The sequence below is a fragment of the Microchirus variegatus genome (assembly GCF_963457635.1).
Source record: "Microchirus variegatus genome assembly, chromosome: 10".
NCBI classification, from domain to species: Eukaryota; Metazoa; Chordata; class Actinopteri; order Pleuronectiformes; family Soleidae; genus Microchirus; species Microchirus variegatus.
The window spans coordinates 15,460,385-15,479,195 of NC_139811.1; the positions used below are offsets into that span (position 1 = coordinate 15,460,385).

Sequence of the window (18,811 nt, forward strand, 5' to 3'; positions counted from 1 at the left end):
ATATTTTGCAATCAAACATACTTCTTTAGTGAACAATAACGTAAACAGAAACGTCAGTAAGTAACTATTGACTTGGATCACAAAATCAAACACAGAGTTGCCCCGTATTCTTCACAGAGTGCCGCAAATACACACAGTTTGTGTGTGTTTTACTACTCCAGCACCCTCCCATTCACCCTTGGACCGTATATTATGTTCTCTTTCATGTACTCCAGCTGCAGGCTCTAATGGTAACGCTTCACACTGTCCTCATAAGCGGGCCTGGTGAAACCATAAATCCTAAGATAAAACGGGCTGCCTTTCACGGCAATAATGAGCTACTTTGCCACTCTTGCGAACGGTGGAGACAAAAAAAAAAAAGCACAGAATGAGAAAAAGGAAAGCACAGTTATCCGTCACAAAGAACGGACCTGCCGAGTTAAGTGGGTGTTTTTGTTAATTAAAATGACAACCCTCTTAACATCTGTGCACAAAGGCAGTGATGAGTTATGATCGACGGGGCTATTACAGGGTGTATTCTTGTGGTCAGGCCAAAATAAGTTGGAAAGCTGTGTTTGTGCAGCACATTGTACAAGTACTACGGCCTCTAATCCATCGTCGCACCACTACAAAGCACCGAGATGATTGTGTGGCTTCCAGATGAATATTGACAGCGACAGCCATCGTGTTATGATCCTTTTTTATGTTTTTTTTATTCCACATATCCTCTCTCTCTCCTATCAGTGTTTATGTTCAGCCTGCTCGATTGACCTTGATATGATTGCAGTGGTAGTACAACATGTTTCCAATATTGTCTCTGTGTTTACAGAGTCTGTGTCTGGTTTTCACATACATTTAAATCAGCTGAACTGTGAAGTTTGTAACCCCCAATCTGCTGCCTGTCTTATCCTAATGTTACCTTGTTGGTTTCTTCAATGGTGTAAAATTATAAACTATTAGCCATATATGTTAAGGGATGTTAAAAGTCTGATCATATGCTGTATTTGTACTTATAATAAGTGGTAAATAAATCTTTTCCTGTTGTGTAATCAATCCCAGTGAAGGATAAACCTTTGATGAACAGTGAAGTGCTGTTTTTTGGATCCATACTCTCAGTTTGCTTATCTTTCGAGCTGCATTAGCTCATGCGATCAACAAATACCTCATAACATCGCACACATACCACGGGCTTTGTGTTGAGCTGACAAAGAAAGGAAATGCTTTGCAGTCATGTGGCTGACAGATTCAAAGACACACTTATGCTGTGTGTTTCTGATGTCTGCACATGCTCTTTACTAAGTCGTCCGTCCCGCCTTAAATATTTTACAAAAGCCCAAATTACCACCTTGTCGGCGTTGCTGGATAATCCCACCTAATTGTGGATAACAGGGTCCACCTGTGACACGGATAGTGCTGACAGTGGAAAGGAATGGGAAAATTGGGAGTGTTTGTTAGAAAGAGTGCTCCTTTGTTTTCTCATCGAGTTATGGATAGTGAGGGCAAAGGGTGACATTGGGGGGGGCGGTGTTCACAGGGCCCATGTCATTTATCTCTCTGTGACTAAGTTATTATTGTCAAACTATATAAATTACAGTCCCTGTCCCGATGTAGTAAAACTTCATGAGCGAAATTATACAGTGATTTACAGTATGTTTGCAGCGCACCCTTGCGAACTTGAGCCTTCAGACCCACAACACTGTATATCATACTTCGACGCACATAATCGTACGCGTAGTGTCTTTAGAAGACAAAGTCCCGGTAGAGAAGGGTCCTCTTAAATTGTAGTGTGCAGCCTTATCCCCTTTCTCTTAATGGACGCGGTGCCGCCGCCCATCGCGTTTGATCCAGTCTGTTGAATTATGCAAGTGCACAGTGACCTGCAACTCCTTCATATACAGAGACACACACACACATACTCCCTCTTGTATCCTTCACTGACCCTCAGTGTTGGCCTTCAGCTCTGAAGATAAGAGCTCTTGACGCTCAGCCTGCTGAGATTTAATTGCCAAAGCCCACTTCACCCTCCCAAAGCCAGGCCTTATCGACCTCTCCACCCCTGTGCTCCCACTGACAGAAACCTACTTTTTTACGCTGCTGTTCTTGCTGCTGCTCATGTTTTCTTATTTTCTCATGTTGAAAGGGAAAAAAAAAAGTGGGACAAGAAGGCAACTGACGATGCTTTTCCTCCTTTTGTTTAGTTTTATTTCTCGTTTTTGAGGGGCTGACTGTCTTTGCACCGCAAACACACTCCAGTGCTCTTTTCTCTTTGTGTGATTCATTCCATGTGTTCATCAGTCAACATGTTTTATTCTATTATTTACTCTTTTTCATATAAGCAGCACATTCGTCCAACAATCTACTGTTTGTAAACCCATAAGAACTTCCTGTTAATCTCTAAATGCCAAACCAACGAGAAAAACGAGGCTACTTTTACAAACTCAGCTGCTGCCGCTCTCAGGAATGTCTCAACAAGTGTGCAGGGGAGAGAAAATTACAACTCTAGAAAGGAGGAGGGAGGCAAGATTAAAGGGGGTGTGTGTGTGTGTGTGGGGGGGGGGGGGGGGGGGGTACTCCTTTTTGTTTAGGATGACAAGCCAGTCCTACCATCTTTCTCTCCCTACAGGCCGCCCGCCTCCACAACATTTGAGTTACAGCGACACAGTCAGGAGTCACTCCACAGCACAGTACACTGCTAACCCACAGTGTAGTGACGCCGCAAATGAGCCTTATCTTTCATAATGATAAGGACCCGCACAAGTCAATTGCATCCAAAAAGAAAGAAAACAGGGGGAAACTAACTTATCAAGCTCCAGTTTATCTGTGATCTGGCAGTGTTCGCTGACTGAGCCCCTCCTCATCAACGGTATCTCCTCCACTGGGTTATCAGATGTGCCTGGCCCATGTTGGAATGAGGCACACTCAAAAATAAATATTCTGCCCCACTGGGAGCTAGGGTAGAATCTACAAGAAAAATATTCTGTTTTATCTGCATAGCTCACTGACTTCTCATTGCTGTTTTATATTCAGGACAAATCTGAACACTGTGGCCTTGATGTACTGATGTCCTGTACTTTTAGATTATTTATTCCTGGAAGAAATGGGATTGGATTTGCGATTTCTGTCTAAAAACAGACAGACTTCTTCTTGATTCTCATTATCCCGTTCATCACCTGTTTATCTTACCAGATCCCTTTGTTTTCCACTTTTCTGCACCCATGCAGCACAGCGCGCCTCACTTTTCTCGTCCGCCTTGTCTCTCTCTGTCATCTGCACCTCCATCATTCATGAGTCCCATAAAGAAACATCTAAAAATCCTGCTTTAGTGTACTGTACTGTTCTGGCCGAGGAAAAATAAGATCAGGGAATGTTTCCAGGGAGGTTGCAATTTCAAGGAGGAGCAGAAAGAAAAGTATGCTGAAAGAGAAGGAAAATAAATGCCATAGCTGTGGCGTGATGAGATGATACTGACCCCCCCCCCCCCATCAAAAAACCTTGATCTCCACTCCAAGTTTTGACATTTGAGGCAGTGTTTTTTTTTTGTGTAAAGAAAATGTTTCATTAAACAGACAGTGTGAAAGAGGAGAGCTCTGATGCCAGTGTAACATTCACTTGGCTTAAGTTAGAGCAACACATTTTTACATTTTTATTTATTTATTCATTTATTTCGGGCCACCGTTATTTAAATTTGGGAAGAACTAAAAATTTTACATACAAGAGATTTACATACTATAAATGAATGACAATGTACACACAAAAAATGTTTTAAACTAGAATTATTAGAGGAAAAGAACATAGCAATATCTTTGACATTTCTTGGGTAATGGGCCACAACCTTAGGTATGTACTGTGAGAACAGAATGTTCCTTCTGTGTGTGCTGCATTTTTTTTTTTGTTTTTGTAAAACTGTAAGTCACACATGCTTAACAGCACTATTTTAGGTCATTAAATTAGCTCATTATAGATTTAGGTTGATCATTATGTAAAGCTGTAAGTGTCAGAAATGCCCGAAAGGCAAAGTCCAAAAGCTGTCTGAAGAAAAATAGTCTACAAATAGAGATGTTGTCTCTTTCGCCCCAGGGTTGTGTCACTTAAGTTGATAGCAGAGGATGATTAACTGCCACACACACACACACACACACTACTATCCTCTTTATCTTCTCTCATTCCTCTCACCCTCTTCATTCCATTGTCCCTTCTCTCTGTTTCAAGTACTGTGTTAACACTCTACCAAAGTGTTTGATTTTACTTGTGGTTGAAGCAAAATAGGTTGGAAATATGATAATGACAACAAGATGTGCATCCTGCGTACAGTGTTAATTTCAAGTATTCATTTAATTTGTTAAAAGTAGCACTGGCTGGTCATATGTGTATATGGAACGCATGTAGAAAGCAAGAAAGTAAAACATCCAGATGCGTGGCCACGTGCAGCATAGCAGAATTGTAAATGCTGTTTACATGAAACTGGAGAGAACAGAGCAGCATTTAGGGTGCAGTGTTTTGAGGCTGTGCGCTAAAGCTTTTTATGTTTCAGTAGAAAAAATATTAACATTTCAGTTTGGTATGTTAATGCAATGTATGTTTTGTCATTGCTGCTGTGCTTCAGTGATTCATAGGCTATGAAGCCTTTCATAAACAACTAACCACAACAACCGAGCGCATGCAGTATATATACACATAGATATATATGACAGTAAGAACATGACATGACAAAAGTGTTGCAGGGCACAACTGTGAGACCATGACTGCAGCCCAACTGTTTCCGAGACCATTTGACAAACTGTCTTTGATCACTGGTTATGCATAATTAAACCCTTGACTGTATACTCTCTCCACGAAGCACATCAAACTCCACATTGCAAAATAAACAATAGCGGGTCGAGCCTGGGTTGGAAACTGAAATTGAGACATCACTTTCAATAGCTAGATACTACCAAACTAAAAATATGGTCCAATATGGCAATATCACATTCTGCTACTGTTCTATCCTGTGTATAATATGTTGATATTAATATAATATTACTCTAAATGATGCGAGTTACTGACACTCTATATGTTCTATTTTTCAGGCTGACCATGGAGAGAGAGTTTTTCTTCACCATGAAGGCCTTTCTCACTCCACTGCCCTTCCTTCTACTCCTCATCCAACCTGAAGGCATCTTGTCCAGCAACTGCCCGAAAGATTGCAGCTGTTCTACACCAGAGTCCATCTTGTGTTTTCAGAGACGCTCCTCTACCATTCCTAAAGGAGTACCCGCAATCACAAAAAGTCTATACCTTTTCGCTAACGGCATCGAGGGCTTGACAGCTAAGGACTTCAGTGGTATGGAGAACCTGGAAATGTTGGACCTCAGTCAAAACAAATTGACCGAAATTCCCGATCGAGTGTTTGAACCACTGACCTCTTTGAGAAACCTGGATTTGTCATCCAACCAGATCACCCACATTTCAAAGGAATGCTTCCAGGGTATGGCACTGCTTGAACGCCTGTATCTGTATAGTAATCTTATTAAGACCATTCACCCTGCAGCCTTTGATGGATTGGAACACCTGCTGGAACTCAAAATGCAAGGCAACCAGCTGACATCCCTACCTGCCCTCGCAATGCCCCGTCTGCTGCTGCTGGACCTTCGATTTAATGTTATACACACTTTAGGTGCATCAGACCTCCTGACCCCAAATTTGGAATCACTGAAACTTGGTGGTGTGGGGCTCACCAGCCTGGATAATGAGCTAATAAGCAATCTTGGGAATTTACATGAACTGGACATCTCAGGAAACCAACTTGAGTCCTTCCCATCAGTGCTAAAGGAGACCAATGGGCTGATTCACCTCAGCCTAGCAGGGAACCCAATGGGTCCTCTTAAGGTTCAGGACCTGCAAAACCTTGGTGAACTTCAGGAGTTGGACATAAGCAGCCTTAGCCTGCAGGGTCTCCCTGAAGAGTTCTCCCATCTCTTCCCCCACCTCAGAAAGCTCACAACAGCTGAGAACCCCTTCAACTGTCTTTGCAACTTAGCATGGTTCCCAAGATGGCTGAGAGCCCAGAGCATCACTCTGGAGAGAACAGAGGAAACCCGCTGCCATTTCCCACCTATCAATGCTGGAAAGGTCTTGGAAAGACTGGAGCACAGGGATTTTGGTTGCCCAACCACAACTACAGTCCCCAGTAATACTGTCAAAACTACCCCGCCTGTTCCTGTCACTACTTTATCAACTACAGCTGAAGCTGTTCCAGTCCCAGGGGACAGTGATGACCTCTCACACATAGATGATGACTCTCTCCTGCCCCCTGTTCCTGCATCCCCCAGTAGCAGCAGCAAGGACATAGGAGAGGACCAGCATTTCTGTCCCTCACACACCTGTCTGAATGGGGGTATTTGTCGCTTGGACCACCATGGTCAGGTAGAGTGTACCTGTCCACATGGCACTTCTGGCATGTACTGTGAAATCAAACATCACCAACCAGCTTTACCACCTCAAACTGCCATCCCAAGGGCAACTGTGATCGTGAACACACCAGACATCAGTTCAAATGAAGTGACGGCAACCTCTATCCTCGTGGACCTTCACCGTTACATTGAAATGCGGCCTTACATCCGAGGAATCCGTCTCACCTATCGCAATCTTTCTGGGCCAGACCGCAGACCGATTCAACTCAGCTTGCCTGCATCCTTCCCAGAGTATAGACTCAGAGGCCTGAAGCCTAACTCCACTTACGCTGTGTGTGCCAATCCCCTCGGAGCCCCTATTGGGATAGACAGTGTTTGCACTGAGGCCCATACAGCTCCTGAAAGCATCAGTGGCCCTGATGCAAGGGTTACTGATCCAAGGCTGACTACAATGCTGGTGCCTGCAGCTGCCATTTTGCTACTGCTGGTACTGATTGCAATAGCACTGGGAGTGGTATGCTATCTTCGCCGAAAGAAAGCCAAACACCACTTGGATCTAGACTGTGAGCCTTCCCAGCAAGAGCTGAGTGGAGATAAGGCTGGTTTAGATAATATGGCATTACCACAAAAACAGCCCCAAATTATGATTCCTGAACCTGCTGTTCAGACTAGTAATTTGGAATATGAGGTGTTGCTACTACAGGATCACTGTACATCAAATAACAATATGTCTTCACACAAGCCCTCCTACTTTTGACATGAGGTTTTGACTACTCTGAGCTAAAGGAGCATTTTTGTTATCTCTGATTTCCCCCGTGGTGAACTACAGAGAGCAGCAGCCACTGTTGTGAAAGTGGAAGACTCAGTAAGCCGATCCAACAAAGGAGAAAATGGACGTATATTTAACTCAGTGGTCTCTGTATGTCTAAATGGACATTAAACAAGTTCAAAACATTCTTTTTGAAAGTGCTTCTGCTGCATGTACATGCTACATCCTGCTTCAGTTATATTTCTTGGAGACCTTTTCAGCTTTCAAGTAGTGCTGGAACTGATGACGTGTTTCATGGGCTGAAAGTTAAGTTGAGGGACACTGGGACCCCATGTCCTCCTTTTTGTTGATGAAGGAGTGGTTTGGTTGGAACGGACGGGGTTGTGCGGGCTTGACCCCATCACAACAGCTCAGCAAAGTTATTGTTGCATGTTGTAACTCTTCAGTACTACATACCCCACCCAAAGAGATCAGTGCTTGCTGTGAATTACCTTTTAGACACCAAATGAAGTAATGCAGAGAACATAGTCGATGCTTGTATTGCTTTACTTGGCTCTAAACTCATGTGATTATTATGTGTGTGTTTTTCTGTTGTTTTTTTTAATGTAGGTTTTTTTTTTTTATACCTGTCTTTATATTTTTATTGTGCTACATTGTGACTGTTAACATCCCTCGATACCCTCCACCCCCACCTCTTGTGACTAACAGACAAAACAGCTGATTAAAATCTTTGAAGATTAAAACGTGTTTGGTACCAGCAAAGTCAATCCAAGGGCTTTGCCCCCAGAATATCAGACAGCCTAAGTAGTTGTGAGTCTGGACATACTCAAAAGTAAATCCCCCCTTTTCCATTCCGAAGCCCTCGGCCTGCTTCACCATCACGTAGTGTGAAGGCCAACAGAATTACAAAATCTACAGAGGGAAGCAGTTGACTGAACTCCTTCTGTATCCCTGCCGCACTGAATTTTTTACCAAGTTCAAAACTTACTTAAATTACAGTTAACGCTCATGTGACAACAGTAATAAATTACGCGACTTTATTTATTCTCTATACTGCCTTTAAGGGAAACTCTTTTTTTTTTATAACCCAGCCACAGTGCATGTACAACATAGTACGACAAGCAAACGCAAATAGTGGTTCTCTTGAGTAAAAATAGCACCCTCAGCATAATGCTATGCACAATTTCTTCTTGGCAAGAAGTATTCCAGTTTTGCTCACTTGCACCTAACCACACTTTGGAAAGGCCAGGCACACAGTGTAGTGTTTATATTGTTGTGTGGAGGACAATGAGACTTGTGAGTGTAGATCTGATAACATCTGTGATAATTTAAGTACATGCTCTGGCTTGCGCAAAGACTTGCAGACATCCAGTTACTATCAGTCACCCCTTTTATGCGCTCGCATACCTCAGAGTACATTAAACCCCAAACAACTCCTACCAACAGATAAACATACCAAAGCCATGTTTGTAAGAGTTACATACAGTATTTGCACAACTAACAGAGTCATGCTAACAAAATGCCTTGAGAACCCACAATAAAGATAATAATATAAAAAAAATCAGCCAATGCAACTGGAATATTTGTCTGTATCATAGAATACATTGAAGATAACCAAAAGTGTTTTCAATGTGATTGTTTTTCCCTGTTTATTTTGGGAAGCTCCGTCTTGTCACTTGTCGTTTTTTTTTAATTATGTGAACTTATTTGTACATTGGAAAAAGTGATATTATCATTAAATGAGTATCCAAAACAAAACAGACCAATTTGTCTTTTGTTGCAGTTTCTATTCTATTCTTGTCACTATCTATTTCTATTAAAGTTATCACTCAGGGCTAGTGTAGCGATCACTGGACGTTTGTCTAGGACTGGAAAATAATTGAATTACAATAATACAAACACACATATCAATGTTGTGTTCATGCATTGCAGAAATTTCACATGTAACTTAATCATTTTACCTCTGATTTGAGAAATGTTTAACAGGTGCTTGCCATTTTAAGTAAGCCTATCAGCACATGACTCTCTGTGTTTCTAAATACTAGTGCAGTGCCCGTAGGAAGTATGTATTCCTATAGTGGGAGCTGAAGAAGATTTTTCAGTTATGGTAATGCATGATAAGGAACGTAAAGGCTAATATAATACAAAATCTGTGCAACCTCATTAGGCACAACGCAAATGATTTCATTTTCTATTAGCGCGGCTGACAGTCACAATACAGCTAGCTAATGAGGTTACACAGTGTTTGTATTATGCTAGCCCTACGCCAATGCTAATGGTAGCCTCTTTAGCTTACCTTTGGAAACGGGTTTGCCAAGTTAGCCGCAAAATAGTAGCATGCTAATGCAAAATAAATATGTGCTCGCGTATTGGTGAATGGACACCTCGTCGTTTCAGTATAACAACATGTTCTGCGGCGAACTGTGTGAAAATGTCTCACCCACCATGAGGACAGCCTCTTCACTCCCACCTCCCCGCTCCAGACAGCACAACTGCTGCTGATGAGCCGCTGCCTGTCTGGTGTAGCCTGATAAATAAGTAAAATTGCAGCATGATAAATCAGTGAAAATCAAGGATGTCGACCATCGGGCCATGCCCATCGGGCCGTGTCTGTGCTGACACTGAATAATGTGTTTTACGTGAATTTAAATGAATGAGAAGACATGGGAAGACAGAAGCCACGCTGGTAAATTGAGACCTGGACTCATCCTTCCAGAAGCTCTGTGGGCTCACTTGAGACAAGTGGTAAGTCAGGGGTGGCACACTAGTAATACCAGTATAAAGGCAAATATGGGTGTGTTTCTATACCTGCTTATGTATTTGTTGTTAAGCATTTTGTTTGGCAAAAAAAATCTATCTCTCTATTCTAAATTTTAGAGATTTACACTGCCTCATTTACAAAATGATGCTCTTCCACAGCACTGGCCATAATTTAGGAAGCTGACAGATGTTTGTACAAAGATACAATTGTTGACAGTTGTTTGGCATCATTGCAAACAAGTGCATAACAATTCTTTTTTGGAGCATTTGAGGTGCAAAACCTCAAAACAACTGATCTTAAGGAAAAGATTATAGCCTAATATTCACATTTAGCCTGAAGTTACTTAACAAAAACCAACAGTTTGAAAAAACTTAAATGCGCAAATAAAACAAACAATGCTCCCAGTGTATGAAAAGATAATAAGATTTGTGCTCCCCGGTGGCAAGAGGTAAGATGGAAATAAATAGAATGATGAAAACACTCAGGTTTAGCGAGTATGTGGGATTAATCATTGACAAATGGCTCACTGCTCCACGCATTTTTGGATAAACCCATTCAATAAAAAGGCTGACCACCCCTGCGTTTTATAGGTGGGATAGTGGCAAGGAATGTATGCTGCACACATGCACACCCACACCCACACCCACAAACAAACACACACATATTATACACATACATTCACCAGTAGCCGGGAGCTGTTGTACAAGGTCCCATGCTAACAACTCAAACACATAAAACAGCACCATTCTTGTCACGCTGGCCCAATTATACCAATTTGCTCCAAAAAAAAAAGTGAAAAGAGAAACAATGCACCTTCCTTAAATGTTTTAATGTCCAGGTGTATTGAATTTTCGAATGTTTATTAACCCAGTGCACCCTCCGTTTTATTTTAAAGAGAAAGGAGTAAATAAATAAATTAAGCCTGCTGTAGTTTCTCATTTGTGAAATTTGAAAAAAAAAAAAAATGTAAAAAGGAAGGTCAATAAAAGAGACTTAATTGCAAGCATATGTGAGCTTAATAGAAGGCCTCGAGGTCAGATAAGACCTGCAAAATGAGTCAAGTAAACAAATGCCTCCCGCTAAAAGCACATACACGTGCTGTACTGTTGTACTGTACGTGAATGAAAAAGAAACGGAGAATAGAGGGTGTGTGTGTGTGTGTGTGCACGCGTGTGTTTCTGTTCTGCTTCCTTTCCATCCATATAACAGTCTCTCTTTTCTTCCCCTGGTGTTGAGAGAAACCTGGTCCTTCCTGGATGACAGCCAACTTTAACACTCACACTTCTTAGTCTGCACTACTCAATGGGCTCTATTGTAGTGTCAAGGGACATTTTTTTTTTCTCATTTAACAACCAAGGAAAAAAAAGAACATGAATTATCACCAAAGGTTTCTTGGTTTCTCTCTTTGTTGTTTTTATGTTTCTAAAATGTTTCCAAATTCAGGGCTTCCGAGAAGGCAGAGGACATCGTGTTGAAGAAACCGGGTCATGCCATCTCAATCTTTTATTAAAAATCATTCTTCCTTGCTTTCCTCCTATCCCTCTGTTTTCCACCTTCCAAATAGCTCTACTGCCCACACAGCACAGCTGACCTTCCAGTAACCTCAAACCATCTCTCCAACCTCAGCCAACAGTCAGCAGTTGAGGGCACAAAATTAACTCCAAAAACATCTGCTTTATAGTATAAAAAAGTGCAGGTAACCCTGAATGTATCATGAAACTGTTTTGTAATATTCCATTATTCTTGAGCTTTACCTGCTTTTTGTGATGTCTGCTACACACGTTAATCAGAAAGCACATACGAATTAAAAAAAAAAAAAAACTAATTTTAGCAATAGAGAGTAAAGTAGCAGAGAAGGAAAAGAAGGGCTTTGTAGAGAAAACACACCACCACTTTGGAACCAGGTTTTCTGGCCCCAGTTTTTTGGCCTCTGTTCACTTCCCTGCAGTGCTCACCACAATCCTCCTGGCCCACATCATCCACTTTCCCTCCCTTCAAATCTTCCAAAAAAACAGATGGGGGGGTGTTGTGCCACCAGCCTGTCTCGTGTCATACAGCTGCCTGCCTGTGCCAGCAGACGGCCCAGATGCTGCTCTACCGAAACACAATGAGCGGGAAGATGAGAAGGGAGAAAGAACACAAAGAAGTTTTTGACTTCGGTTTGGTTCTTGGCAACATGTTAGCAGACACATGCAAGTCATTTCATGTGCAGTTTGGTTGCTTATTACAAATAAAAACAAAATAGCAGCTTGATTTCCCAAAGTCCAGGTGTTCAGTTCTATACCAAGTATGTCATTTGCGTCATTTCCTGTTTCCTTTTATCTCTTTCACAAAAAAATGAGCTGATATTACCTGGGATGAACAAAACTATTCCTCTCATTGATAATTAACATTATTAATATGCCATTAACTTAAATCTTTCTTTAAAGTGATCATTTAGATGATCCAGTGGATGAAATGAATGACAGTAAGCAGTGTCCCAAGTTTAAAAAATTGATCTAATGGATGGAAAGTGAATGCACCTCATAGCATTGCACTTGAAATGGGTCATCGGTGGCAAAACATAAAGTCTTACGTTCTCAGACGGTTCAGAGCTAAATCCGATAAAGACCTGCATGCATTGCAGCGTCATTTGACCCAGGAATGAATGCCGATCAAACACATGGTTAAAAATCTGTTAAAACCTGGAATGGGATTAAATGGGTTTATTGACCAGTGTGTGTGTGTGTGTGTGTGTGTGTGTGTGTGTGTGTGTGTGTGTGTGTGTGTGTGTGTGTGTGTGTGTGTGTGTGTGTGTGTGTGTGTGTGTCGGTGTGTCGGTGTGTATGTACAACAGTAGAGACTGGCAGGCAAGTAATGTATACTAGGAGTTTATTTGGGTTGCAAAGTATATAACCTGTCATTCTTTAACCTGTGCTATGGATATGTGCCAAGACTGTAACTCAGAATAAATTCAACAGCATTTTAAAATGTGTTTTTAATCAAAAAGCGAAAGCCCAAAACTCAAAAGTAAATCATCACATCTGAAGAACTGTATCTTTAATCTTAACTTAGTTAAGTCTATAATGTATAAAACATAGATGGATAGCTCTTATGGAAAATCAGTTTATAGCTTCAGTGCCCACACAGTGTTATGGGTTATTTTCTTTTTCCATTTCCTTTAGTGTCCTATAGCTGCTCACATGTGTAAGGTTTAAAAGGCTGACATGCAAAGTAAAGGGAGACTTGGTCCAAAAAACTTCTACTGCTTTTAAAATGTATCACGTTTGGCTCCATCTGGTACAGCAGAACTGAAGCCATTGTTTACAGCTGATACTCCCTCCAAGTACACTCTTAGAAATAAGGGTTCCAAAAGCGTCCTTCTACAAGGGCTGAGGTTCTACCTGGAACCATTTGCTTCTGAAAAACCTTTTCCTTCGGGAAAGGGTTTTTCAACAGTTCTTGGTAAAACTAATGGTTCCAATAAGAACCATTTTGATCCAGAGAACCCTTTAAACCCCCTTTCCTGAATAAAGGGTTTTAAAAGGGTTCCAGGTGGAACCTTTATAAAAAGGTTCTACCTGGAGCCAAAAAGGGTTACCATATGAGGACAAGCCGGAGAACCTTATATGGTTCTACTTAGCACTTTTATTTCTAAGAGTGTAGACCAATTTACTAAAATGGGGTACTTCAAGTACATAATTAAAATATGCACTGTGACAGAAATATATATATATTAATATATATATATATATATATATATTTTTATTGGATGATGTAGCACACAAAACCATTCTGGTAGACCCCTAAATTATATTTAAACTGGACTTAGTGCCTCAAACAGCCTGAAATTGTTTTGTTTTGTTGCTTTTATTGCAGAAAAGAGTGCTAAGAATCAAGGTGTTAAGACTCAAACAACCATTAATATGGAAACAAAACGTGGAGGGAAACGATCCAACCACTGCTGCAATATCAGATTGGAAGCATGGAAGGAATTAGATGGAATTAAAGAGGTGGAGCAATGATATAAAAAAGAGGAGGAGGTGGAGGGGTGCTGTTAATGGTTCAGTCCAAGCATGGCCACATGCACTATAAAGGTTTAACCATCTTTGGAAGTGCACTGAGGAGAGATACTAAGGGTGGAGGTGGGTGGGTGTTTTTTTAGTGTGTGTGTGTGTGTGTGTGTGTGTGTGTGTGTGTGTGTGTGTGTGTGTGTGTGTGTGTGTGTGTGTGTGTGTGCATGCACATGCACAAGCTTGCCTCCAACAGACAGCATTGGAATTAAAGAGCACCTAAACAGAACCGCCTGTCACCACTGGAAAGCAACCCGAGTGTGCTTCTCATTTCAAAGGAATGGAGGGGAAAGAGGGTGGGGGAATTTTATTTACTAGAAAAAGAATAAGCGAATGAGTAATATGGTATTAATGAAGAGATGAGGCCATAATGGACAGAGAGGAGGTCGCTGAGGGTGAAAGAAGTGCACATAGGGGGTGAAATACTCACATCTGGGTAATAACTAAACTGTTCCATAATCACACATGCCAGAGGAGTCTGTCAAATCCAAAAAAGAACTCAATACGACTGGCAGATAACGCTGTTAGCTTAGGCATAATCAGAGCCATTTATTCCAGAATAAGCACATGTTTATTACTCTCTCTCATTTTATTGGGCCTCTTCTGAATCAGAAGAAAAATAGCTTCATAGCAAATTACTATTTGGATGCAAAGTGAAAATGTTTCTCATTCATTGATGAGAAACATTAAAATTTCTCAAGTCAGTGATTAAGCCCCTGAATTGTGAGCGAACAGGCCTCGGTGGAACAAGTGCAGAGGAGTCTGGATGTCAGAGAGTAAGCCCTGAGCAAAGGGTGCTTCCCTCGAATGACCTTTGAAAGAAAACAGCTGTGATGAGAGGTGATGAAGGTCTGAGCAGCTGTTCATGAAGGCAGTCGTTAGAAACACCAGAGTCAAGTGTAAATCTGTATTGTCACCACCAGTTAAAGTTGCCACAATAGCGACTGGCTTTATCCAGTTTCTTTACAGAAACAAAACCTCAACACCTTTTCATCATCATCTCTGTCACCTAAAATCATCCTCTGCTTACTGTTGTTTCTTTTGTGATTCAAATGTTAAATAAAATCATTTTTTTGATAATGTAACCGTATCACAATCTCAAAACACACAATACTCATTAAGCACCAATGAATGAATCAAGAAAAAAGTTCTGCTTGTGTTGCAAGATGAAACAAAGACTAGCTCCTAAAACAAGTTTAAAGTAAGGGGTTGTGTGCAATAAACTGGTGAAGTAATTTAGTAAGAGTTCAGTTCAAGTGAGCAGCTGCTCAGTCTGGGCATGCTGTGGAGTATTATTAAGCATTATTTCCTGTATATATGAATTTAAGTGTAGCAGCTCCCTACTGTTGTAAAATTGTACCCACTGCAGTTAAATCTTAGAAACTTCGAAATGGCCAAAACACTCTAAAAGTGTGGAAATGTGGAAATGACAGGTTCTGGATCATAGATTGAAATAGTCTAACAATAGTCATAAAAGGCATTTACACGATGTATTGAAAACCGATCTTGAAATGAGAGCTTTTTACATGACAGGAAACCAAAAAGACCTTTATTTTTATTCTTACTTTTGTCATATTTTCCAAAAACGGAGAGAGCAAAAGCTACAAAAACAGCCCAAGCATAATAAAATAGGTGATGGCAGAAGCAACTTCCTGACATAACTTCAGCCCTGGGTCAGGCGTCTGATGCATTCTCTTTGAGACAACAGCAGACATTCATCAGACGATGCTGTGTACACATCCTGCGCTAACTTTCAAACTCGCGTTGCATCAGGACTGATCTGTGTATACACATCTGCAAATTCCACATTGTTTGTGGCTGGAGCTCCTGTGAAAGCTCAAACTGAGCCCAGCTATGCTGTAACGTGGGTGGGCATATTATGCGTACGGGTAAGTTAAGAAGAAGAAGAAGAAGAAAAAAAAAAGCCCACTAGAATTTGAAGAACGTCGATGCAAAAAGGAACGCCTTGCAATTCTCCATTAATGAAATGCACTTGATTTGAATCACTTGCACACCACTGGAGAAACTTCTGTGTGCTTACAAATGTGGGGAGTGGAGGGTGGTGACAGGTACGGATAGTGTTCCGGTAATCCTTTCATCGTAGTAGGTCGCTCATGCAGCCTTCATGGTAGACATTATTTACATACATCTCTTGAAGGATAGGAACCCCTCCCTACATTTGTGTATGTTTCGCAGTTCTTTGCATTTCCCAACCTCTTCTTTTGAGGTCAATTTGATATAAAACCAATTTTTCCATGTCACCCAATTTTAATAATCTACATCGTTGCAGCCCTAGATTATTTTGTACCATTTCAAATCTCACTGTGGCAGGCTCTGCACCGCTTGGTGGAAATACTATAAGGCTTATGTGTGTCTTCATGAAGATAATTTACAAAACAAAAAAAAAAGGTTCAATGAAACAGCGTCTGCACGTGTGTATGTTCCGGCACAAAGCCTGGCTTAAGCAATCCACATCAGTCACACTAATTCCATCTCAAACATCCTGCTGGCACGGAGCTGAGGCCACGCAACCTTTGACCCCTGTATGTGAACTCTAACCCTCCAGGAATGGACCATCAACATCCGGCCCACAAACACCTGTTTGTTCCTCGCAGTTAATAACGCGCAGAGGGAGGGGGTATGTGTTTGGGATTGAGTCATTACACTCAAACACACAAAGTGCTGATCTGCTAATCCTGTCCACGGGGAAGGGTCTGGACAGTCACAAGTGTCTGGGTGCTGATTAGTCGTGAGCTGCTGAATGAGTAGCAGAGCAGGATAAGGCTGATTTTCTCTGGGTGTTGTTGGGTAATTAAGGGGAGCTGGTTAGCATAGCCCAACTGGCTGTGGTGGAACAGAAACATATTCACACAAACCTGGTAATATTTGTGAGGCAAGAGCAAATCATGCTTGGATCAAGCAGAAAAAAAATATGGCTAAAGCTGTCATCTTTTTCAAAAGTGAATGAATTAAATATGGATTAAATGACAGGAAGTGTTGTGCATAGTATCGCAGCGCTACTTTGCTTCGTAATTGTAATGTATAAATACCTCTTTACTAGGTAAAGTACTGATAATACAGTAGGGATGCAACGGTACAGTTGTCCCAAGGTAACAGTACAGATATAATCAAACCACAACATTTACTTAATTTACGATAGTGCACTATTAGATCAAATTAAACAGCAACCACACAAATTAAATATATTTGCATGTGGAGCACTGATTGGCTCCTGGGAAATCCAGGGACGTTCTGATTGGCTCTGAAGGCTGAACAGTGCAGCGCTGCTCTGATGTCTCTACTGCTGAGTGGATCTAATCGCACAGCATGCACGAATTGTACAAAGTTTTGATGAAGTTTTGTGACGGGCCAAAACGTGCCGAAATACCACTGTTTGCCGTTGTGTATTGAACCGAAACAGGGCGTATTGAACGGTTTGGTAAAATACAGATTATTGTTGCATCCCTATAATACAGTAACATTTTACTGAGTAAAGGGTTACTGCCTGTCTTTGCATGCTGGTTTTCATGCTCGGCATGAAATGTACAGTATTTTGGCAAATGACGGCAAGTCACTTTAAGAATATAAATGTTGTATTTCAAGAGCTAAAACACACAAAACCATGCTTTAAGTATGGCCTAAGACCTTCACTGTATGTTCTCCCACAGCCACAGCTGACCTCTGATCCAGTCCAGTCCAGTCGCAGTGACAGATGCCAGAGGCCACTCGCAACCCACAACTCTTCCCAGGCTTGGCCAGGGTCGCAGAGGCCTTTTCTTGGACAGAGAGGGTGGTGTGGCGGAGCTGGGTGGTGCTACAATCATCACAGCACAGTGAGAAACGAGCCACCAGGCAAGACTAACATAAACAGGGCCACTCGTTGGGCAGACTGACGCCACGTGCCTGTGTGGGTGCCTGCCAGCCCGGGCTGTGGCCTGGGGGTGTGGACACTGAGGCCGTGCACCCTGGTGGGCACCCCATGGTCGATGGGTTCACCCCAGTGGAAAGTCCGCATCAGCCTGCATGGAGCCAAGTGTGGCTATGAGAAAGTAGCCGTCCACCAGCAGACCCCCCCTCGCTAATGTGGCCGACACTTCCCAAGTGACCACAAGCTAAATGTATCCTCCAGGCACAGCAGAAAATAGCATAACTGTGGGGAGGGAGAACGAGAAATGAAGGGTTGATAAAAAAGACGAGGTAATATGGATGAAATAAGGGCTGTTATTATGGTGTGACCAAAACAATACACAGCTTAATTAAACAAAAGAAATAAATACTGATGGCAAAATAAAGAGGAAGTCATGAAAGCTCAGGGAGATTTTGAAAATGGGGATTGGGGGTGTGTGGACGGGGTCTACATGATGGATGGAGCACGATGGCAAAAAAAAACTGAAATGAAGAGAAAATGGGGTCTTTACAGTTCAACCACCACATTGTTTCCATCATAAGAGATGTAATTTACACAAACCCACTAAAGGTCAGGAGCAGAGCGTGCAGTGCCAACTCTTTCCCAGCAGCCAACACGTCTCCCTCCATTTGTCTTTCTTTCTGTCCGTCTGTCTCTCTATCCTTCTGTCCCCATCGTTGTCAGTTAGTCTGTCTTTCCCCATCTCCCCCAGCATCCCATCCTGCCCATAGTTTCATGGGACTTAAGTCTAGTCATCATGGCGGACTTTTAGGAAGGAGATGCTTGAGCATGCTTGTGTTATTCCAAGACAATATGTCTGCAGGATGTGATTACCAAGCATGGGTGATCCACTCCTGTTGTATCCCCATTACAGTGTTTGCAAGACACAGAGAGATGACAGGAGAGGAGAAGAGAGGAGATTAAGTGTAATAGCACAGGATGCATTTTTTCTAA

General features: G+C 41.8%; 2 protein-coding genes across 2 annotated transcripts in view; one reads left to right on the plus strand and one right to left on the minus strand.

The window, feature by feature from the left end:
• The window catches only part of coro7 (coronin 7), a gene marked incomplete at its 5' end in the record, with an annotated part of 106,460 nt that overhangs the window by 40,707 nt on the left and 46,942 nt on the right, over positions 1 to 18,811 (minus strand). The window lies entirely within an intron of this gene.
• vasnb (vasorin b) lies at positions 5,053 to 7,705 on the plus strand (the record flags this gene model as incomplete). The annotated part of the gene is made up of 1 exon (XM_083897153.1): positions 5,053 to 7,705. The coding sequence occupies one exon, from the start codon at positions 5,053 to 5,055 to the stop codon at positions 7,123 to 7,125; it is 2,073 nt and encodes a 690-aa protein (XP_083753279.1). The 3' UTR covers positions 7,126 to 7,705.